This window comes from Mobula birostris, chromosome 4 (genome assembly GCF_030028105.1).
Source record: "Mobula birostris isolate sMobBir1 chromosome 4, sMobBir1.hap1, whole genome shotgun sequence".
In the NCBI taxonomy this organism is placed as follows: Eukaryota; Metazoa; Chordata; class Chondrichthyes; order Myliobatiformes; family Myliobatidae; genus Mobula; species Mobula birostris.
Window position 1 is genome coordinate 128983230 of NC_092373.1, and position 25926 is coordinate 129009155.

The 25926-nt window shown below is 41.1% G+C and overlaps 1 protein-coding gene across 4 annotated transcripts in view; it reads right to left on the minus strand.

Moving 5' to 3' along the window:
- Positions 1 to 25926, minus strand: part of slc10a7 (solute carrier family 10 member 7) — a 205996-nt gene that overhangs the window by 115455 nt on the left and 64615 nt on the right. For 3 of the 4 annotated variants that reach the window (XM_072256030.1, XM_072256033.1, XM_072256034.1), the window contains exon 5: positions 25860 to 25898. In XM_072256030.1, the coding sequence (XP_072112131.1) occupies positions 25860 to 25898 (39 nt within the window). Of the gene's footprint in view, positions 1 to 24456; positions 25491 to 25859; positions 25899 to 25926 lie in introns of those variants that run through there. The other variant, XM_072256032.1, reaches the window with a different exon arrangement.

Sequence of the window (25926 nt, forward strand, 5' to 3'; positions counted from 1 at the left end):
CTTCGACGAGTACGCCCGACTCCGACAGTTTGGACCAAGTGACAGGTGATGGCTGCAACATGTTTGGTGTGGAATCTTGCCGTGAAACACTTGGTGCACGTTTGTCCAGTTACAGACTAGAAAAACTTAAAAGGAAATTGCCAAACGACAGACAGCTGTTGGCTCTCGCGCAGGAGGACTTAAAACTAAAAAAATACTGGAGTATAAGGAGGCAACCGACAGGGAGTTCACGGACAGTATGACCCAGCTGACGACAAACATTGAAAAACTGACTAACTCTGTTGCAGAGGGCTTCGCAATGATGAGGAATATGATGGCTCCCCCCCAGTACTTTTCACCGCCACAATACCACCCTCACAGCCACTACAATAGCTACACATACAGACACACAGACCCCCCGGGTGGCGTCACCAACATCATCCCCGCTCCCACAGAGGGGTCACCCTAGAAACATTTCCTACAGCCACAGTCCCTTCACCGATGAAAGGGACGACAGCTACAACTAAATGCAATAAGGCTTGTTACCGGGCAAAACTGAAATTTGCTGTTACCTCATTTGTTTGCCTTTACTTTTGCCATGCCTTTCTGTATTATTTTGCTGTATTTAACATGTGTGATAAAACGAGTTACTGGGCAAAAGTGATTTTATTTTTACCTGAGTAAAAGTGAAACTTACAATTTTCCTTTTTCAGCCTTAACATTTTCACGTCCATGCCAAACATAAGCTACTACTTAAAAATGACATTTTGGAAGTAGTGACAATTGCATCTATTGAATGTTTGCACAAGCAATACATTAACAAAGCATCTTGTTAAATGTATAAAACATGTCTGCATCAGTGTTATCTTGTATTTCCAAACAATGTAACATTAGGCTGTTACGCATCTATTGTCAGAGAAGTACTTGCATAAATGGGTAAACAACCTCCATACAAGTAAGGACAGAAAACAAGGCAAAGTGAGTATACTTATTTATTCAGTATTCAGTAAGTTATGGGTCAAAGTATTTGGTGAGTATATTTCTAACTCTTCTGGCTTCAGTCTCATTGCCATCTGTTCTGAAATTGTTTGATTGTGTGGGGAGTTGAAACTAACGTAGACAATAAAGTAAATAACACACGCATGAAGCCATCCGCCGTTGTTGTTGTGGTGTTGGAGGTTGCATTCAAGAAAACAATGAAATGCTGCACTGCTACCACCATCTGTTCCAGCATGTCACGATAGCATTTTTAAGAAGAGCCTGTTACCCCATACACACTACACTGGCCATTAGGCATTTTCAGATTTATTCACTCTGTAGAGCGTTTTTAAAGCGCTCTATTTTCAGGGGAGGAAAACGCCATTTCAGTGTGGACGGAGGGTCAAAACGAAGAGAAAAAGCTTCGGTTACGGATTTATCCAGTCTAGTGTGGACATAGCCTATATCTTGAGCATTAAATGGAGGGAGGAGAAGATGGCGGCGCGACGCAGCTCGCAGTGGCCACTCCGGTGGTGATGTCTGTTATTTGTCAAGTAGGGTGCCGTGCACAATCCTGATTTGATGGAGACGGACGTGACAGCACGGAGGAACATCTGGTGAAACTTCTGAAATGCCTGCTTCGCTGCTGCTGCTACTGTGCGATCCAGAATCTCCTGAGAGGATGGCTCCGAGTCTTCGGCTTTGCTTGTTGCTTGGCGGCTGGGGCGAGGTCGAAGTGCTTGGCAGAGGATGGTGCTCGGAGAGGCTGTGTCGGAGGGCTGGTCGGAGGTTCGAAGTTTTCGGACAGACTCAGGGTCTGTTGCGGTCGGGTGCTTGCAAAGGTGCTGCATCGGCAAGTTGGCGGTGCTTGGAGGTTCATGGCAGGGAGAGCTTCTCCCTTCTGCCGCGTGCGTGAGATGAAGAGTCTAACGGGACTTTGAGACTTTTTTTTTTACCGTGCCCATGGTCTGCTCTTATCAAATTATGGTATTGCTTTGCACTGTTGTAACTATATGTTATAATTATGTGGTTTTATGTGGTTTTGTCAGTTTTAGTCTTGGTTTGTCCTGTGCTTCTTGTGATATCATTCTGGAGGAACGTTGTATCATTTTTTAATGCACGCTTTTCTAAATGACAATAAACTAGGACTGAGTATCCTCATAATCTAATCATAATCTAAATGCAATATGTTAAATTGGATGAAGTGTGAAGTAGATGATCACCTCAGATTTACAGTAGTGTATAAACAAAACATTTCAAGCACTCTCAAAGAGGTCTGCTAACAAAATATTTTAAGAACTCCGTCAAGTCCTTCTTTAATCACTGACCCAGAATTTTGTGAGCACCTCAATCATGATTTATTTTTCTAGACAGAGGCCCACCCATACAGGAAAAATAGTCCATGAACTCATGACAGCTTCTCTGGTATCACAAAAGTACAAGCAATGTGAATCTTGTAAAAGCAGTATGCTCTTAATCATAAAACCCAAAGTGGTATCTGTTAGCCAGTATGCCGCAAACAGATCTAAACGTAAATTTACCTAACCTGGTATTTGCATGCTCAAAGCAACCTAACCAGCACATAATATTAAGAGACACCTTCAAATTGAAAGGATAAACATTAAGTTATAAGTTCATCTCTACTTTTAGTTGTGTCTAAAGTATTCCTTTCTTATAATTTTTATATTATTTTGCAGATTTTACTTCTCTTCTATGTTCTCTGTATTTGTTTTTGTTTTTTACTTATTTAAGTACTCAAATTTCATTCAATGTTCACTTCATCTCTGCAGTCATCCAGCATGTCCCATAATTATAATTAGTGGTCTTTTTTTAATATAAATTAGTGGACTGCATTTTCCTTAGACTGTGCTAATTACTACTTAAAAAATATTCTATTGTTTTACTGTCTCTGTCAGTGTCTCTGACCCGTGTTGTTCTCAATCCCAATATTAAACCTACTGTTCATGATCATTACCACATAAAGCACCACTGAGAAGCTCTTCACATTTATTTCATTGACTGATCGACCATTTTACGAACAGATCAATAATATTTTTGGATTTCTTACATACTGGATAAGAAAAGAGTCTTCCTAAACAAAAAGAAAGAATCAATTATCTGTCTCCTATGTTACTTTTTCTTACCAGGCTATTGATGGGTAGCTGAAAATGCCCCTGATCCAGATTCCATGTCCTTACTCACTTCAGACGTCTACATTACACAAAATTATAGTACAGTCTTTGTTACCCATCATGTGAGATACAGTATCCCAACACACTTTTATTTTACACGCAATCTAAATTGTATTTCTATCTATCTTCAAGTTACTTACATGCTTTCCTCCTATTACCGAATGCCAAGCTGCAGTTCTTTGACTGCAGCTTGGCGTTCAACACAATCAATCCAACCAAACTTATCATCGAGCTTCAAGACCTGGGCCTCTGTACCTCCCACTGCAGCTGAGTACTCAACTTCCTCATCAGTAAACTTTAATCACTGAGGATTGATAACAACATATCCTCCTCACTGACCATCAATATAGGTGCATCTGAAGGCAACATATTTAGCTCTCTGCTCTATTCCTTATTAACACAAGAGTGTGGTTAAGCACAGCTTCTTTTATAACGTGAAAGCACCACTGTTGTATGAATCACAGGCGGTATTGAGTCAGTTTACTGAAGAGATATGACACCTGGTTGAATGGTGCGGCATCACAACCTCTCACTTCATGTCTGTAAAAAAGCTGATTGCTGACTTCAGGAAGTGAAATGAGGGTAATCACATGCCAGTCTGCATTAGGGAAAATCAGCAGTGGAGAGTTAACAGTTTTAAATTTCCTGGATTTTAACAGATCAGATGACATATCCTGGGCCGTGCACATACGAAATCACAAAGAAAGCATGTCAGTGCCTTTATTTGTTTAGGAGATTAAGAAGGTTTGGCTTGTCACCGGACACCCTAACAAATTTCTACATTTGTAGTTTTGAAAGTTTTCTGACTGATTGCATCATGGTCTGGTACCACAATTCAAGGGTGCAGAAAGGTAAGTAGCTGTCAAGACACTAGCAGCACATCCCTCCCTATCAACAGCAGTATCTACAGGCGGTACTACCATCATCTGGGATGTGCCATTTTCTCACAATTACAATCAGAGAGGAGGCAGAGAAGCCCGAAGTCCCGGACAACAGCGACTTCCCTTCAACCATTCAATACTTAAACCAACTGGCACATTCCTAATCACAAGAGTTTAGCAACATTATGACCACTTTGATCGCATTACAATAAAATTGACCCTTTCTTGTTCTGTATTCTTTCTTGTAAAGATAGCACTTAATTTATGTTTTTTTTTGTGGATGCTGTTTATATGATGTTATGTGCCTGCAATGCTGCTGCAAGTAAGTTTTTCATTGCATCTGTGCATTAATGTACCTGCGCACATAGCAATAAATTCAGCTTTGACGATATATATTTAACTAGTACAGTCATTGATCCCCTTTCTCCTTAATAAAAAGAGGGTGGGCTCTGGACTTATTGCTGTAGGAAGCTGCAACAGCTACATGATCCTAGACCGGGGTCCCCAACCTTTTCTGCGCTGCGGACCGGTTTAATATTGACAATATTCTTGCGTACTGGCCGACCCGGGTGGGGGGGGGGGGGGGGGTAGGGTTGCCAACGGACAAGAGTAGCAGTCAAAAAATACGTTGTGTTTACCCCGAGAAAGACTACAATGACCATGAAGCCTTGCGCGGACACCAGTGCGCATGCGTGACCAGCACATGTGTGTCCCTGCCGATATTATTCTCTGTAAATCGTTTTTGGCGATTCTGTTCGGGGGGGGGGGGTTAATCACGACCGAAATATTGGTAATAAGGAGCTAATACACTCAATTTCGTTTCTAAAAGGGTTTATCTAATGAATTTAATATTAAACACACAGCGCATATTTTCCTCGCATGAATATAGTGATAAGTCAATCATTAGGGGAGGAGGGGGAGCTTGGAGTAAGTTTTGAAAGAACTTCCAGTAGAAGTGGTAGAGGCAGGTTCGATATTATTTAAAGAAAAATTGGATAGGTATATGGACAGGAAAGGAATGGATGGTTATGGGCTGAGTGCAGGTCGGTGGGACTAGGTGAGAGTAGCTTTCGACACGGACTAGAAGGGCCGAGATCGCCTATTTCCGTGCTGTAATTGTTATATGGTTATATAAGTCACTTATCAGTCAATAGCATCATAACGTTTTAAGTAATGTTTGGATATTAAACACATGGCACATATTTTCCCCGTATGAACATATAAAATCATTGCAACACACCAATATCGCTGAACCAGTGGGAGCCCTGGGTTTTCCTGCAACAAGATGGTCCCATCGAGGGGTGATGGGAGACAGCGATACTCGAAGGGGGTTCCTTATGTCCAGTCTATTCCACAATTTAGTTTTCGTTGCATTCATTGCAGAGATATGTTGGAAATGGAAGCAACGTTTTCAGCGCTTTCGTGGCTATCTCAGGATATTTAGCCTTGACTTTGATCCAGAATGCCGGCAGAGATGTTATGTCAAACATACTTTTCAGCCCGCCGTCATTTCAAAGCTCGAGGAGTTGATCCTCTCCCCGCGCTGACATGGATGACACGCAGGTAATGACCTCGCGTGTGTTGAAGCTCAACAGTGGCCGTGACAGGGAATGAGGAAAGGTGCAGCTGACTCATATCGCCAAATCATATCGTTTCCTCGCAGCCCGGTAATGCATGCTCTGCGGCCCGGTGGTTGGGAACCGCTGTCCTAGACAAAACATTATGGCCATCCTTTCGTTTAAAATCCCAGGTTCTAATTAAGTTCATTTGATAGAGAAATTGGATTCTAGGTGATAAATATGGAATACCATATAATATATACAAAATACTATATACCAGTTATAAATCCTCCATAAGGTCTTTCCATTTTCAAGTTCAAGTGAACAGTACATTTAAATTTCCTCAATATCTGCTGTACAGGTGTTATTGATCACTATGGACTAACAGCCTTCCATACCTGTGCTAGTTTTCCTAGTTCACTTTTCAACTTCACCCATCAAAGAGCCATACTAACATCTGGTTTGGTATTAGTAGTGGGCACATTATTTAATACAACTATTATTTACAAATTAAAATGAGAAATCTGGCATACAGCTAGTAGAATCAGTCAGAAATACTGCAAGTCTGCCATTTATCATAGAAGTGGTAAATACTGATGCTTATAATCCTTGTAAACTGTAAACAAAAAGGTGGGATATTTATCAATACAAGTGAAAGATTTGCTGGACCTCAGATTACATTACACAAATATCTCAAATCACAAAGGATTTCAGTCATCATGGAACACTAACCTGTCTCCCAAATAAAGCTTTGGAATTTTTAAGGCGATCTGTTTCAAATCAATGGAGTAAAGCTTTTCACATTTATTGCTTTCAACCATGTAAAAGTACGAAAAAATCGATTGCATAGCTAATCCAAAACTAAAGATTATGTTTCAGAAAAATAAGACATTTTAAAGTCATTCTAAGATTCTGAACACTACTTTTTAACAGAAGTTGATGCTAATGGCTGAAAGATAAGTGGATAAGATACAGAACGTTTAGATAATTGATCCAAATTCACAGGTTTTAATAATTGCATTCAGGAGTAAATTTAATTAATCAAGAGATTAACCTATTGTATTTCATTTATGATTACTTTAGTTCTAGTATTAACAGATATCTTAACAAATGTACCAATTATTTTTTGGATGCAATACCAAGCTTTGTACACAGAAGAGTTTATGAATGTTTTATTCAATTACATGGGGAAATGCTGAAATGTGTCCACTTGTAAGGGAAGATTAAAATCAGGGACTGTGAACCTAAGAAATATACCAATAAAACAAATCAGGAATTCAGAAGAAACCATCGTCTGCCCAGAGTGATGTCAAAATGTGAAACTGACCACCAGAAGTAGCTGGTGAGAACTATACAGATGTGTTTATGAAGGAAGTGATTATAAAAAATCAAGGGAAAATTGGTTAATGTTGAAAAGAGATCCAAAAACAAATACTGGGCAGGGCCAAATAGGCCAAATATCCACTTCATGTACAATTCCCTATATTTATTTGACTCCTTTCATCTTTCCACCCCACTTGGTTCTTTTATCATAACTCATTAATATTTCTGGCCTTGAATTTCAGTAATTCCTTGGTTCTGGTGTTAAACTGGAGTGAATAAATTATTCCATATGTTATTCTATAATGCTGTTGCTGCACAACGCACTGAGACCACCATATGGAAATCAGTGTGATTAAAATAAATGTTCAGAAGTGCACTGATGACATCAGCTCCAATGCATGATGCCAAACAGTGCAGAAATTTATTGCTTATAGTTTTCTTTAACTGCGGGAGATGAATATTTTAAGTGAAGAACAAAAACTGCTGGTAAAGGCAGTCCTGTCACATTCGATATGCAGCGTAGGTTAATCTAAGAAATTACTGTATGGAGACTATGCAGGTACATGACTTACTGATCATTTCAAGTGAAATAATATTTAATTATATTCTTTTGTAGAATAATAAAATGGTTGTTTTGTCATTTTAGCTTTCCTTTGTGGATCAAAAAGTATAGGGGTAGGTTTCAACTTACAATGTAAACCACCTTAAGAAAGACTGAGACATATTGTTTCACAGATTTCAAGTTCTTTTCCATTGCATAAAAAAGAGCCTTTCATCACGACTTCCATCAAATGCAACTATACTTTGAACACTTGATCAATATTACTTGGTAGATAGTTCTCCCGTGCGTTGTATTTTTCTGGTATTGAAAAATTTACAAAGAATACATTGAGCATGGCAAACATAGTTGAAACATGATTGCAGCAGGTGTTGGATAGCAGGATGAAACAAGCTGATTAAGGAAAGCAAATCTTAAGTTAAAAATGCCAGAAGTGTGCTTCACTTCAGTTTGCATAAAGTTTCAGGGACTTAAATTATTCATTCTTGTTATTTCAGATACAGCAAGTTTAAAAATTTGTTCTGACACTTATTACACATTTTCATTTGATAAAATGTTTCTGTTAGCTGGTGCATACATTTGAATCTTGTGAAGCTCACATTTCATGAAGCATAGCACAAATGATTTTTAAAATATTTATCTATTTCTGTAATCTAATAACAGAAAAGCTTTTATTATGTAAAATGCACTTAGAACTACTGAGCACCTTCATCTCCGCAAAACACCACAAAATGCAGCATATTATTTTGTAATGTAATGAAAGAAAGCAAAGCTGTATAGACACTTCAGAATTCCAAACAGAAATTGAAATGATCCACATTGGCATCCTTCCGACAAATTAACATAGAACAGAATAGTACAGCACGATACAGACACTTCAGTCCACCATGTGGTGCTGACCTTTTAAACTGCTCCAAGAACAATCTAAGCCTTCCCTTCCACATAAAAAATCTACTATACCTATATCCCTCCTTAACATTCCTCCAAACACCTGAAAATTGTTTAGACATCTCTGCACTGGGAAAAAGTCTCTGGCTATCTACTTGATCTAACATCTTACACACCTCTATCAAGTCATCTCAATAGACAATAAGTGCAGGAGTAGGCCATTCGACCCTTCGAGCCAGCACCGCCATTCACTGTGATCATGGCTGATCATCCACAATCAGTATCCAGTTCCTGCCTTATCCCCATAACCTTTGATTCTACTATCTTTAAGAGCTCTATCCATCTCTTTCTTGAAAGCATCCAGAGACTTGGCCTCCACAGCCTTCTGGGGCAGAGCATTCCACATATCCACCACTCTCTGGGTGAAAAAGTTTTTCCTCAACTCCGTTCTAAATGGCCTACCCCTTATTCTTAAACTGTGCCCTCTGGTTCTGGACTCACCTATCAGCGGGAACATGCTTCCTGCCTCCAGCGTGTCCAATCCCTTTATAATCTTATATGTTTCAATAAGATCTCCTCTCAGCCTTCTAAATTCCAGAGCATACAAGCCCAGTCACTCCAATCTTTCAACATATGACAGTCCCGCCATCCCGGGAATTAACCTTGTGAACCTACGCTGCACTCCCTCAATAGCAAGAATGTCCTTCCTCAAACTTGGAGACCAAAACTGCACACAGTACTCCAGGTGTGGTCTCACCAGGGCCCTGTACAGCTGCAGAAGGACCTCTTTGCTCTTATACTCAATTCCCCTTGTTATGAAGGCCAGCATGCCATTAGCTTTCTTTACTGCCTGCTGTACTTGCATGCTTGCTTTCAGTGACTGATGTACAAGAACACCTAGATCTCATTGCGCTTCCCCTTTTCCTAACTTGACTCCATTTAGGTAATAATCTGCCTTCCCGTTCTTACCAGCAAAGTGGATAACCTCACATTTATCCACATTAAACTGCATCTACCATGCATCTGCCCACTCACCCAGCCTGTCCAAGTCACCCTGCATTCTCATAACATCCTCCTCACATTTCACACTGCCACCCAGCTTTGTGTCATCGGCAAATTTGCTAATGTTACTTTTAATTCCCTCATCTAAATCATTAATATATATTGTAAACAGCTGCGGTCCCAGCACTGAACCCTGCGGTACCCCACTGGTCACCGCCTGCCATTCCGAAAGGGATCCATTAATTGCTACTCTTTGTTTTCTGTCAGCCAGCCAATTTTCAATCCATGTCAGTACTCTGCCCCCAATACCATGTGTCCTAATTTTGCCCACTAATCTCCTGTGTGGGACTTTATCAAAGGCTTTCTGAAAGTCTAGGTACACTACATCCACTGGCTCTCCCTTGTCCATTTTCATAGTTACATCCTCAAAAAATTCCAGATTAGTCAAGCACGATTTCCCCTTCGTAAATCCATGCTGACTCAGACTGATCCTGTTACTGCTATCCATCCTCCATCTCTCATCCTCCTCTGCTCCAAACTGAAAACCCTTAGTTTGCCCAACCTATCCTCATTCAGTATGCCCTCTAATCCAGGCAGCATCCTGGTAAATCCTCTCTGCACCCTCTCTGAAGGTTCCACATCCTTCCTATAATTAGGTGACCAGAACTGAACACAAGACTCCCAAGTATGGTCCAACTAGAGTTTTATATTACATCATTATCTTACAGCTCGTGAACTCAATCTCCTGACTAATGAAGGCCAACACATCATACATCTTCTTAACCACATCTGCTTACCTTCATCAATTAATTTCATCTCTTCCTCGGATAGCTCAATCAGGCTCGTGAGGCATGTTCCGCCCCTTCCAAAGCTATGTTGACTATCCCTGATCAGACTATGCTTCTCTAAATGCTTGTAAATTCTGTCCCTAAGAATCCTCTACCCACCACTGATGTAAGACTGGTCAATAATTCCTAGGGTTATCCCAAATGCCTTTCTTGAACAAAGGAATAACATTTGACACCTTCCACTCTTCTGGTACTATTCTTGCGGCTAGTGCGGATACATAGATCAACGCCAAAGGTGCAGCAATCTTTTCTCTTGCATTCCTTGGTAACCTGAAGCATATTCTGTCCAAGCCCAGGAAGTTATCTTCTAATGTTTTTCAACGGTTCCAGCACATCCTCTTTCTTAATGTCAAGATGTAACAGCATATATGCTTGGTTTACACTGTTTTTACATTCGTCAAAGTCCCTTTCACCAGTGAATACAGAAGTATTCATTAAAGACCTCCCCCACCTCCTCTGACTCCGGTACACATTTCTTTTTATTCTTGATAAGCCCTACCCTCACTCTAGTAACCCTCTTGTTCCTTACATATGTATTGATGCAGGGGTGTCAAACTCATTTTAGGTTACGGGCCAGATTGGGCAAAATACGACTTCATGTGGACCGGATCAATTGTGCACGCGTGCGCGCTCCCACAGCTTTCATTGCCTTCATTTTTCCAACCTCCTCTCATGTGTCTCAGTCTCTGCTATAACTACAAAGTGTTTCACTTTACGAATTTCGTTTCTTATGAAGAAGATTGCCTAGCAAGCATTATTTTTATGATTGTTACTAACTTACAGTCGTAGGCTACAAGAAAGTTGTGATGAGAGAGAGAAAAAACAATGCTACTTTGGCTAAGATTGTTTTGGGAGCCACACCCTTTCCATTAACAAACCATTTGAAATCGAACATTAGCAGACACAAATGCAGACCTAACGAAACAAATTGTAAACGTAGGCTACACAACTGCACCTAATTTTTATTAGCCTGCTTCCAGCAATCAAACTCAGACAATGAACACAGTTAGCCTCTAATTTTTATTGAAGTGATCATATTTACAATAATAGTCAGAAAATGAATGAATCACAATAATATGACACTCAATATTTCATAATGCATTTTGCTTACATGTCGCAGTGCATCGAACAGTGTCACTCATTCTTCATTTGCTGCTTCCAGACACCTGACATCTCTTGGCTTTAACCAGCCTTTCAACATCAGGGACCAGTTTCTGGGCAGTTGTGATTTTCATAATATCATTTAGGTGTCTGTGTGTCGCAGTTTGGATTTGTTAATATTCATTATGGAGAACACCTGCTCACAGAGATATGTTGCCCCGAACATGCAAAGGATCTTTGAGACAAAGTCTTTCATCTTGGGGTACATCGGTCCCAGGTATTGATAGAATGAGTCCAGACCCACAGTCTCAAATTTATATTTCAAAGCCAAGTTACACTAAATTTCAATTAGTTCCATTTGGAGTTCCTCCGGCACATCTGATGCTGCGTTGACGGCAAATGGCAAGCAAAATAGTGAGAATTCCTTCTCGAGCTGAGTGAAACGATTCTGAAACTCACTCTTCAGCCATGATATTTTGTCCTTGTACCTGTCCATGTTGTCATTATTCCCATGAGCGACACGCACAGACTGCAAAGAGGGGAAATGAGCTGGGTTTCTCCAGGATAGTTGCATCTCCCACAGGCCTAATTTAATTTGAAAGGCACGAATGCTGTCGTAGTATTCTGTAACAAGTTTGTTGCAGCCTTGCATATTAACATTAAGCACATTTAAGTGCTCTGTTATATCCACCAAAAAATGCAAGATCATGAAGCTAGTCTGGGTCATCCAACTCTGCCGCTGGCTTCCCTTTCTCGTTCATGAATAGTCCAATTTCCACATGTAATTGAGAAAAACGTTTGAGCACAACCCCTCTGCTCAACCAGCGGACTTCAGTGTGGTAGGGTAGGCCGTAGCCAACATTACTTTCGGATAAAAGAGTGTCAAATTGCCGATGGTTGAGTCCCTCGGCTCCAATAAAATTAACCGTTTTGATTACTACATCCATGATATTGTCCATTTTCAAGCTCCTGCTACATAACGCCTCTTGGTGTATAATACGATGAAAATTCCAGAATTCCTGCTCCGGATTCTCTGTCTGAACTCTCTCTCTGAGTTTCGCAATAATATCTGCCTTTTTCCCGACCACGGACGGTGCGCCATCTGTGGCCACGCTGACAGCGTGACTCCAGTCAACCCCCAGTCTGTCCAGGGCCTCGACGAGGCTGGAGAAAACGTTGTTCGCCGTTGTGGTGTTTGTCATGGGCACCATCTCCACAAACTCCTTGGTGACTGTCAAAGATGCATCAACACCACGAATAAATATTCCCAATTGAGCTACATCAGTCACGTCGGTGCTCTCATCAATTGCAATAGAAAAGGCACTAAATGACTTCACTTTGTCCTTTAGTTGACTGTTCAAATCTCCTGCAAGGTCCCGGATTCTCTCTGCCACAGTATTTCTTGACAAGCTGATATTACCAAAAGCCTGTCTCTTCTCAGGGCACACCAGCTCAGCCACTGTCAGCATGCATGCTTTGACGAATTCCCCCTCCAAGTATGGCTTCGACGCAGCAGCTATTTTGTTGGCAATAATATAGCTGGCCTTGACAGCTCCATCATGAGTCTCCTGACTTTTGGGGAACACTGATTGCTGTTTTTTCAGAGCTTATAACTCTCAAATGCCCTTCTAATCTTTGCTTCTGAAACCTTAAGTATATTTCCTTTCTCCTATTGACTAGATTTGTTAACCATGGTTCCTTCATGCTACCATCATTTCCTTGACTTAATGGAACAACCCTATCCAGAAACCCACACAGGTGCTCCCAAAACAACTTCCATATTTCCTTGAGTCCATCTGTTCCTAATTTACATCCCAAGCTCCTGCCTAATATCATTATGATTTACCCTCCCCAACTGAATACTTTTCCATACCATCTGCTCCTAGCCACGTCCTAGACAATGCTAAAGGTCAGGGAGTTGTGGACACTACCTCCAAAATGCATGCCCACCAAGAATTCTGTCACCTGACCAGTTTCCTTCCCAGGAACAAGATATCATATTGACTCTCCCCTAGTTGGCCAGTCCTTCCTGGACACATCTAACAAATTCTGCCCTATCTAATCCTTTTCATCTAAGGAGGTGTCAATCAATATTAGGGAAGTTGAAGCCATCCATGACAACAGCACTGTTATTTTTGCACTTTTCCAATATCTGTCTCCAACCTGCTCAAGTGTCTCTGCTGCTTTGTGGGGGGGGGGGGGTTGGAGGGGGAAGTCTATAGAATTCCACCAATAATGTGATTGCTTCTTTGCTGTCTCTGACTTAACATCCACAATGACTCAGTTTACGATACCTTCACAACGTCCTCTCTTTCTGCAGCTCTGATACTATCAGTGATTAGAACTGATTCCACCATCTCTTTTACCTTCCTCCCTGTCCCTTTTGAAATGACAAAACCCCAGAACATCCAGTAGCCATTCCTGCCCTTCTGACAGCTAAGTCTCTGTAATGGCCACAATTTCGTAGTTCTATGTACTGATCCATGTTCTAAGTTCATCACCCTTATTTTTGATACTTCTCAATTTATGGCTGACACATTTCAAACCATCCAGCTGAGTGTCCTTATGGCCTATCTTTGCTCAGACTCTGTACATTTCACCTGCCATTACACCAAATGCTCCATCTCCTGAACTTTCACTCTGGCTCTCATCCCCACTCAACCTAGTTTAAACTTTCCCCAACAGCTGTAGTAAACTTACCCACAAGGATATCATGACATTTTTTTTCATGTTAGTGCCCATGACATCTTTATCCATGTCTTTCTTTAAGATATCATAACTAGCTGGCATTGTGCTCAAAGACAGCACAGCCCAGCTATCAGATATTCTCATTGACATTTTCAACATCCCCCTGGATCGGACCACCATCCCCACATGCTTTAAGGCTATCACCATCATCTCAATGCCCAAGAAGCTGATGGTATCCTGCCTTAATTACTGCTATCCACATTATTATTGTAGCACTGACCTCAGTAATAATGAAGTGCTTTGAATGGCTTGTCATGAACTGCATTAAATCCAGCCTTTCCATCACATTGGACCCCTACTAGTTTGCATATCACCCAAATTCGTCCACCAATGATACCATAATCTCTGCCTGTTCAACAATCCTGCCTTGCCTGGACAAGGTTTGTCTCTTATGTCAGAATGCTCTTCATTTACTTCAGTTCTTCTGTCAGAATGCTCTTCATTCACTTCAGTTCTGATTTCAATACAATCATTCCCTGGAAGCTAATGGATCTCCATGCGTTGTTCTGTAACTGGAACTTGGACTTGCTGAGGAAGAGACCACAGACAGTCCTATTGGCAGCAACATCTCCACCTCCATGACACTGAGCACCTGTGCCCCAAAGCATGAGCTTAGCCTGTTGCTGTTCACATTGCTAATGTACGACTGTACTGCCAAATCCTGTTCTAATCACATCATTGAGCTCACTGACAACACAACAGTGGTAGGTCTCATCAGCAGCAATGATAAAACAGCATCGTGCAGCTTGTGGACTGGTGTAATCACAACAAGCTAAGCCTCAATATGGACTTCAAGGAGGTGCAGGCTGACCACTCCCTACTGCATATCAACTGAAAGCGTCAGGAGCACCAAGTTTCATGGGGTGCACATTACTGACAATCTCACCTTGTCCCTCAACACCAACTCTTTAGCAAAGCACAACAACACCTTCACTTCCTGAGGAAACTGAGGCAACTGAGGCAAGCAAGGTTCCCCCCACTTTCCCATCCTCATCACATTCTACTGGAGTACCATTGACAGTGTCCCAAACAGCTGCATCACCATCTGGTATGGGAATTGCAATACAACAGATCACAGGACCCCACAAGATAGTGAGGATTGCCGAAAACATCACTGGGGTCTCTCTCCACACCCCCATTCAGCACATATCTCAGAAGTGCTGCATATGCAGTGCCTCTAGCACTGTCAAAGACCTCTGCCACCCTTCCCACAACCTCTTTGACCACCTGCCATTAGGCAGAAAGTACCGCAGCACCAGCTTCCTCTCCCTGGCAGTTAGTTTTCTTAACACCCTTCTGCCACCCAGCAAACATGTCGACCCTGCCTGAATGCCTTGCCGTGCACTCCACTCCACCCCCCCCCCCCCAACTCAAAGACTCATTCTCATCCTGGTTACTTTTCATCTCTTATTGCTACTGTTTCACATAGTTATCGGGTCTCACCAATATATAGAAGGCTTCAGTAAAGCGGTCTCCCAGTCTGCGTCGTTCAGCAAAGCGGTCCCCCAGTCTGCGTCATTCATATATTGGTGAGACCCGACGCAGACTGGGAGACCGCTTTGCTGAACATCTACGCTCTGTCTGCCAGAGAAAGCAGGATCTCCCAGTGGCCACACATTTTAATTCCACATCCCATTCTGACATGTCTATCCACGGCCTCCTCTACTGTAAAGATGAAGCCACACTCAGGTTGGAGGAACAACACCTTATATTCCATCTGGGTCGCCTCCAACCTGATGGCATGAACATCGACTTCTCTAACTTCCGCTATGCCCCACCTCCCCCTCGTACCCCATCCGTTATTTATTTTTATACACACATTCTTTCTCTCACTCTCCTTTTTCTCCCTCTGTCCCTCTGACTATACCCCTTGCCCATCCTCTGGGTCCTCCCCACCCCCGTCTTTCTCCCCGGACCTCCTGTCCCATGATCCTCTCATATCCCCTTTGCCAACCACCTGTCCAGCTCTTGGCTCCATCCCTCCCCCTCCTGTCTTCTCCTATCATTTTGGATCTCCCCCTCCCCCTCTCAAATCTCTTACTAACTCTTCCTTCAGTTTGTCCTGACGAAGGGTCTCGGCTGAAACGTCGACTGTACCTCTTCCTAGAGATGCTGCCTGGCCTGCTGCGTTCACCAGCAACTTTGATGTGTGTTGCAAGAAAAACCCTAAGTGATTTTGAGTAAATGCACAGGGGTTGGTGGCTTTCAAAATTATTTTACATTTTTAATTAGTTTCTCATTCAGTAAGTAAAAAATCTTTTGAGGTTTTCCTGTGTTCTCAGGAAATGTACGTAGTATACTGAGTAAGTTGATCTTTAGAGATCTTACCTGTCAACTACACACTGCTACTGGATGATAATTTAACTACTACATCATAATCTACATTTAGATGCTACAAAACTTTTGGATGAATTCCTCATATCTTATCTTTTAAACTTAGCTAATATGAACTAGGAAAGATTTAATGCACCCCCCTTTTTTCCCCCCTCATCTCATATCTTGAAATGAAGATGCCATGAAGCCTTCATAAGCCAGCTAGGTGCCAGGTCTGCCGTCAGTTAGAACATTTCTTGGCCCAAATATATCTCAGGAGAAAAGAGAAAGCTGGAAAGCTCATCTTAAGGCAAAGAGTGAAGGAGTTTTGCTACTGCTACTATAATGCTGAAACAGCCACATAGTAAAAGGACTGCATGGCATCATTTATTCCAGCATTGCAATTTGCATCCAGTTTGAACTTCAATTCATCAGTGCATATTTATCATGATTTGCCACACTCAGCAAAAGTGGATGGCAGGATAAATAGTATACTGTATTGCTCACACACGCCATAGGTATGTTTACTAAGTAGTTGCTGACATCTCTGTTTTTTTAAATATCAATAGGATGACAATCTGACAAATTGGGCTGATTTGGAGAGGTCGAGAACAACGTCGGGCTGGGTACAAAGTCTACACCCTGTGCCGGGGCCCAGCAATGCATGACCCGGTGTTTGCACGATTTATATGGACTGGAAAAGCAGGGTGCCAGGACCGGGGGCAAGGGTCAAGCTGATTTTTACTTTGTTCTCCTGCAATGTTCACTCCCCTCTCAGGAGCGCTGAGGTTGTGAGTTCTGCTCTCTCTGCTATGTGCTTTGTGTCTGCGAGCTTTGGAGCCGCTTGCCCCTCTATGTGATGAACTTGAGATCAAGGCTTTGGGCCTACGCTGGCTGCTCCTGGATTCAGGGGGTCAAAGGACTCAATTCGGTTCTGAATGCTTCTGTTTGTGTGATTTATGTTTTCTTTCCTCTTTCTCTGTAAATTATGTGTTGGTCTTTCTTTTTTTTAAATTGGGTTCTTTCAGGTTTCTTGCTTTGTGGCTGCCGGTAAGCAGACAAATCTCAAGGTTATATAATTTATACATACTCTGATATTAAACAGGCAGCAATCCAGAGGTTACTACACTTGAGATCCTGCATTTCAGCTTTCTGCCTAACTCTCAATATTCTTTCTTCAGGGCCTCATGCCTTTTGCTACCTATATCATTGGTACCAATAATCACCACAACTTCTTGCTGCTCACACTCACTCTTAAGAGTGTTGTGGACCCAAACTAAGATGTCCCTGATCCTGGCACCTGCAAGGCAACATACCATCAGATGTCTCATGTCCAGAGAATCTCCTCTAATTGTGGAATCCTCTATCACTACTGCATTCCTCTTCTTCTCCCCCTTCCCTTCTGAGCCACAGCGACAGACTCCGTGCCAGAGACCTGATCGCTGTGGGCTTCCCCCAGTACGTTATTCCTCCAACAGTACACAAAGAGTATACATGTTATTCAAGTTCAAGCTCAAGTTTAAATGTCATTCAACCATACCATAAATACAGCCACAGAAAGCAGCATTTCTCTGGGGCCAAGGTGCAAAACACAGCACCAACAGTTATACGCAGCACAGAACACACAATTATGACAGCAGGAAAACAAAGTTACAAAGAAAAATATATATCCTGAGTCCCTGTTTCATGATCTGTAGATTGATGGTGTATGTCCTGAAGCCATATTTCTATAGAACAGCCAGCAGCAGTTCCTCAACCAGCAGTCACAGGCAAATGCAATCCAGCTTGTTTTCCATCGATCAAAAACTGGAGGGCAGCCCCGGCGGGAGTGGGCAGTCCCCAGCCCAGCACAGAATCCAGCGGCACACAGCCAGCTCCAGATTTCTCTCCTCAGTGGCCACAGCAGGTGACCCCTAGGCATGAATGAAGCCTGGTCCGCTCCAGAACCGAGGTCACACAGCTGCCTGCCATCCGTCTCGCCAATGAACCAGTGAATCAGATTGGTAGTATTCTACATTACTAATGTCCGACAGGGACCTGCGATTACAACAAAAGCGTCCAAGACAATCACCTGCACCATCAGTTACCATGCACCAAGCCTTTGTCTGAAGTAGGCTGCAACATGGTGCGTAACAAGTCCAGCTCCAGCTCCATCACTATCCAGCAGTGTTTTGCGATCATGAAAAAGACATAAAGATAAACAATTACACCTTTGGTTGGACCGAGAGAGGCTGCTGTGTTCAAGCTGCCATCTTACCGGAAGAGCGGACTCATCTTACCATATTGAGGGAACGGCCATAGGGGTACTCTGCACTGGCTGCCTACCCCCTTACCCTCTCCTGACAGTCACCCAGCTACCTGTCACCCGCGACTTCGGGGTGATTATCTCTCCCTGTGGCTCGCATCTATCATCGCCTTATTCTGCTTAATGCTGCCTAATCTACTAATTTTTTTAAAACTACTTTCTGTTTTTAAATTGGATTTCTGTAGTTAGTTTTTTTGGTAATGGTAGAATTTACTAACAACCTGGCTTCAGATTTAGATCTCTCCTAAACTGCAACAAGCTAATAAAGATTTCCTTGATTAATGTGAAGACAATTTCAATTTTCTGTTTTGGGACAGCATAATTTTCATGAAATCACTGTTTAGCCTTTACCACTCCCAGAAACTCAAATTTCAGTCTGAGCCAATATCAAAATGACATCTAATTCAAACTGTTTCCTCCCAGTCAATCTGTTAACTTGTTTTGATGGCCATTTAAAATTCTTTCCAAGAGCAATCAGGGTCCCAAAATATCTTGATTTCTAAATTTTCTGGTTGCTTAATGTATCTCAGCATTTTTGCTCTCTTTTTGCACTTATTTAATATATATATTTTTTATTGTAACATAATTTTTTTGTTTTGCCGCAAAACAACAAATTTCACAACATGTATCAGTCACATTTAACCTGATTTGGATTCTGATTCTGACTTCATCACTCTTTATCTTTCCCCACCAACCAACTCAATGCACTCTCCCACACAAAATCTTTGGTGTTGCCAGCCCAGAAGTATATCGAATCTCTCACTGAATAACAGCACAAATAAACTTTCAGGTACAAAGGCCAGGTTAAGGCAGTGATGCACATTTTTTTTTTAAAAACGGGTATTGCTACATTTATTACCTAAGTCACTTACAAAGATTAGACATGAGAAACATATTTTACTGGGATGATGATAATTTCAGTTATTTTTATAAACAGTTTTCCTCACTTACTGTTCTAGTTGTTGCCTTTTCAATAACCCCTCACTGCTGCTTTAATTGTTCTTACATTGGACAACATGCCACACCTTCAGTGGTTCTTTTCAGTATGCCAGACTCTCAATACTAGTCTTCTAGCAGTACTGTATCGTGTTATATTGCATAATAACTGAACCTAACACTGTGTTGTGACAGTCCCATGCCCAACAATAAAATACATCCAGGTGTAGAATTGTATACAGATCTGGCTCTGGACTCGGGTCAAACAAGATCACTAGTCACCTTATTTGTGGCTCCTGATGCTAGATCTAGTGCTTTTCCAGTGCAAGGTACACCATCAGACCTGGTGTTGCGAAGAGCTTCAAGTCTCAGGATGCAGCAGTATGGATCAAGTCCAACCATAGACCTTTTGCCCAGCCTTTCAGCATGTCTCCTGGCTACCACATCTTTTACTAATAATATCACTGGTTGCTCCTTTTAAGTAACAGACTATCAATTGGCAGATTTATAGCCAAAGCGTCAAGAGTACAGAGTAACTAAATGGGACAGAAATAAGGTTCGGAAGATGGCGAACACTGAGTTACTGGATTTTTGTCATGTGTGGTGTATTTTAGGGCTTAGGCACTGACTGATAAATCTCCTGTTCATAAACAAATAAGCACCTAAAATTTCCTTAAGATTAATCCCATGTATTAAGTGCCAAAATCTTGGTAGAGGCTTGAAATGTGTCAGTTGGAGGTGTGGAGATAGGTACAGCAAACAAAAAAATAAAACTTAAGTAGCTCAGGGTTTCTTAGACATAGAAATATAGAAAACCTACAGCACAATACAGGCCCTTTGGCCCACAATGCTGTGCCAAACATGTACCTACTTAGAAATTATCTAAGGTTACCCATAGCCCTATATTTTTCTAAGTTCCATGCACCTATTCAAAGGTCTCTTAAAAGACCCTATTGTATCTGCCTCCACCACCGTTGCTGGCAGCCCATTCCACACACCCACTACTTTCTGCATAAAAAAAAACTTACCTCTGACATCTCCTCAGTACCTTCTTCCAAGCACCTTAAAACTGTGCCCTCTCATGTTAGCCATTTCAGCCCTGGGAAAAAGCCTCCGACTATCTACACGATCAATGCCTCTCATCATCTTATACACCGCTATCAGGTCACCTCTCATCCTCCATTGCCCCAAGGAGAAAAGGCCGAGTTCACTCAATCTATTCTCATTAGGCATGCTCCCCAATCCAGGCAACATCCTTGTAAATCTCCTCTGCACCCTTTCTATAGTTTCCACATCCTTCCTGTAGTGAGGTGACCAGAACTGAGCACAGTACTCCAAGTGGGGTCTGAGCAGGGTCCTATATAGCTGTAACATTACCTCTTGGCTTTTAAACTCAATGCCATGATTGATGAAGGCCAATGCACCATATGCCTTCTTAACCAGAGTCAACCTGCGCAGCAGCTTTGAGTGTCCTATGGACTCAGACTCCAAGATCCCTCTGATCCTCCACACCGCCAAGAGTCTTACCATTAATACTTTATTCTGCCATCATATTTGACCTACCTAAATGAACCACCTCACACTTACCTGGGTTGAACTCCATCTGCCACTTCTCAGCCTATTTTTGCATCCTATCAATGTCCCGCTGTAACCTCTGACAGCCCTCCACACTATCCACAACACCCCCAACTTTTGTGTCATCAGCAAATTTACTAATCCAACCTTCCACTTCCTCATCCAGGTCATTTATAAAAATCACGAAAAGAAGGTGTCCCAGAACAGATCCCTGAGGCACACCACTGGTCACCAACCTTCATGCAGAATATGACTCGTCTACAGCCACTTCTCGCCTTCTGCGAGCGAGCCAGTTCTGGATCCACAAATCAAGGTCCCCTTGGATCCCATGCCTCCCAACTTTCTCAATAAGCCTTACATGAGGTACCTTATCAAATGCCTTGCTGAAATCCATATACACTACATCTACTACTCTATCTTCATCAATGTGTTGAGTCACATCCTCAAAAAATTCAATCAGGCTCGGAAGGCATGACCTGCCTTTGACAAAGCTATGCTGACTATTCCGAATCATATTATGCCTCTCCAAGTGTTCATAAATCCTGCCTTTCAGGATCTTTTCTATCAACTTACCAACCACTGAAGTAAGATTCACTGGTCTATAATTTCCTGGGCTATCTCTACTCCCTTTCTTGAATAAAGGAACAACATCTGCAACCCTCCCATACTCCGGAACATCTCCCGTCACCACTGATGATGCAAAGATCATTGCCAAAGGCTCAGCAATCTCCTCCCTGGCCTCCCACAGTAGCCTGGGGTACAGCTCATCCGGTCCCGGCGACTTATCCAACTTGATGCTTTCCAAAAGCTCCAGCACATCCTCTTTCTTAATGTCTATATGTTCAAGCTTTTCAATCCATTGTAAGTCATCCCTACAATTGCCTAGTTCCTTTTCCGTAGTGAATACTGAAGCAAAGTATTAAGTATCTCTGCTATCTCCTCCAGATCTACGCACACATTTCCACTGGTACACTTGATTGGTCCTATTGTCTCACGTCTTATCCTCTTGGTCTTCACATACTTGTAGAATGCCTTGGGGTTTTCCTTAATCCTGCTCACCAAGGCCTTCTCATGGCCCCTTCTGGGTCTCCTAATTTCATTCTTAAGCTCCTTCCTCCTAGCCTTATAATCTTCTACATCTCTATCATTACCTAGTTTTTTGAATCTTTCGTAAACTTGGTAGTCCCTGTACCCCACCATCCTCTCCGTCTCATTGGAACGTAATTATGCAGAATGCCGCACAAATATCCCCTGAACGTTTGCCACATTTCTGCCGTACATCTCCCTGAGAACATCTGTTCCCAATTTATGCTTCCAAGTTCCTGCCTGATAACTTCATATTTCCCCTTACTCCAATTAAACGCTTTCCTAACTTGTCTGTTCCTATCCCTGATCACTATCTCCAAAATGCTCTCCCACTGAGAGACCTGACACCTGACCAGGTTCATTTCCCAATACCAGATCAGCCTCTCATCTTGTAGGCTTATCTACATATTGTGTCAGGAAAGCAGGTGGGTGCGTGCACATTATGGGCAGCTAAAAATAAAAAATGTCAGCTTATCAGTAAGCTAACTTCACCAATTTTGCATGAGTGCATCAGGCTGCATGCACGAACCCTCTTTGTAGAACAAACAAAAAGATACAGCTCACTGAAAGCAATAATACTGCTTCAGATGATGGGCAAAACTTGGAACTTCCTCAAGGCTTCCTTTATGCTGATGTGATAGCATAAGTTATCAATCATTACAAAACCACCAATGCCATACTGCTGTGGTCCCCAACCTCTGAGCCACGGACCAATACCAGGCCGCGAAGCATGCAGGGGTGCAGCGGTAGCCAGAACGCACCCAGCACATCTTTAAGAAAAAAGCCGAAATAAACAAGCTAATTAATTAGGTGCCGCCTGGCACATAAATGTCAGCCCAGATCAAAGGCGATTACTGATTTCGTCGCCTCTGATCTGGGCCGACATTTACGTGCCAGGCTGGGCGGCATCTAATTAATTAGCTTGTTTATTTAGGCTTTTTTCTTAAAGATGTCCTGGGTGCATTCCAGCTACCACTGCACCCCTGCATACTTCGCGGCCCGGAGGTTGGGGATCACTGCCATACTGTATCTCTCTGATTCTGATTTACAGTGAGAAGACCCCCAATAAGAGGGGTTGCAACTGTCAAGAATATGTTGGCCAACCATTATTAGATAGACACTGATTAGAGATAAGCACTGAACTTCCAGAATGTATAAGTGAAAAATAAATTGAGAATTAAATATTTGTGAAGACAGGCAATATTCCCTCCCCCAAATATAAACAACTGAATCTTTGCTGTAAGCTTGTAAATATCATAGAATTCTATTTTGTCTTCTCAAGCAAAACATCACTCATTTTAATTCCAAGTTTAATTATCTTCCCAAAGTTCTATTTTGAACTTAGGAAGACTCAGTGCTCACAAACTGAAAAAGAATGGGAATTCTTCTTTCAAATTTTGTAAATGTAAATGGACCCTCCATACGTCTTGGGTAACTATTTATACAACATTTTAAATTTGCTAGTCCTTACAGTATAACCTTAATTCAAAGCTAAAAATATCACTTGTCCATTCTTATTACTATTTGGAACACGTATTTTCAAACAGGAAAAAAAATCCATTATCTAAGAAAATCAACTTGATTGAAACAAAATTAAATTTGAAACTACTGGCTATCACACTAATTCAATTCATATCACAAATTTGCACAAAAAATGAACATGACTACTATATTTACATTCTGCCCAATTATATAGATATCAGGGCAACACTCTCTTGTGAAGTAGGTAATTAATTAACACAAATTTGGAGGAAAAATATCAGTTTAAACACAAATATTGAAACCAATAATTTTCAAATACGTATTTTTATCAAGACTCATCATTAAAACTAAGGTATAAAAACACAACAATATTTATTCAACAACACAGATGCTTTTGTCTGATTATAGATTAAAAATTCTGCAAACTTTACTGACAAAGTGGTATCTGAAATGCTTAATGTTCATCTCTGTTTATTCTTTATATCTTTCACTGCCTCAAATAATTAGAAATTATGGTAATATTCACAACAGAGCTCCAAATTCCAATAAATACAACAGTTAGAAAAGTCTAAAAAAAAGTATAAAATTTTCATTATTTGGAATGATAACAGCAGAGGCAGATTTTATTAGCTGGCAATTCAGCAGACTATAATTGATCTGCCATCAAATATTATTACTGCACATCAAGGAGGGAAATCAAATCATTTACTCCAGTCTCTTTTATTGTAAAACAGCATGTATAAAATAAGGGAAAGACGATAATGAAATTATGCTTCTAACGTAGAGCAATTCTCTGTGGCACAATGCAAAGACACTACAAAGTCTGGAATTTATGTAAATTATATTAATCTATCAAATAAAAATAGGCTCTCTACATTAAAATAATCCAGAAGATACAAAATTTGTGTTTTACTGTAATCAAACAGGCATCAGTCTAAATAAAGGTTTGTAAGATAAATGTCTTTTGACTACAAGTAAGGATCTACCAACTCTATATAAATAGAAAACAAAAATATAGATATATACACAAAGTACAGCGACAAATTAAATCATCCTCCCATGCAACATCCATATGCTATATGTCATTGAAATATGAATCCTTCTATATTCAATAACAAATATTTGACAATCCTCAAAAACATTCTCTTTATCAATTCATGATTCTACTGTTATAAATCATATAAACAATTAATATCCTATCCAAAACTATATTTACAAAGGTTTTGAAATGTAGTGGAAAGGTTCACCATAACAAGAGAACTGAAATATAATCCAGTTTATACATGTTAACCAGTAAATCAGATTTTAGAATTCCATTTGTCAAGACTAACAGCTATTTAAAGATAAATACAATTGCACTGTAAAAGTATTTTAAACAATAATAAAATTAATATTTTTATCGCATCAGCATCCATTTAGAAGAAGATGATGATGTGTTGGCGTGTGGCCAAGTGGTTAAGGCGGTCCTCTAGTGATTTGAAGGTTGCTAGTTCGAGCCCTGGCTGAGGTAGCATGCGTGTCCTTGAGCAAGGCACTTAACCACACATTGCTCTGTGACGACACCGGTGCCCAGCTGTATGGGTCCGAATGCCCTTCCCTCGGACAACATCGGTGGCGTGGAGAGGGGAGAGTTGCAGCATGGGCAACTGCTGGTCTTCCATACAACCTTGCCCAGGCCTGCGCCCTGGAAACCTTCTAAGGCGCAAATCCATGGTCTCATGAGACTAACGGATGCCTATCCATTTATAGCCACAGTTCAGAGAGGCATGCAAATTTCAATGCTAAAGTCAACTTCAAGATCAAGAATACCAACAAAGTATCTGAAAAAATATATCTAAAATTCTGAATTAGAAATACCCTTATTAAAGAAAACTTTTAAACATCATGAAATTCTTCATTGTGCTCGAGCAATTTATGACAAATTGCAAAATTATAAATTAACCATAACTTAAAATAGTAATTTTTGAAATATAGCTATTGTAAAGAAACCACCCAAGAAACTTTACTTTTATTTTTGAAACAACACAATAATAAATTATTGTGCATTGAGCTATGGTTACCGAATTAATTTTGTATTGCAGTCATTAAATATTTTGGTTCTTACCAGAAAGCTTCCAAAGGCAGAATTGAAAATAGCAGCCGCCTGTAAAACAGAATTCAATTATTCAGGC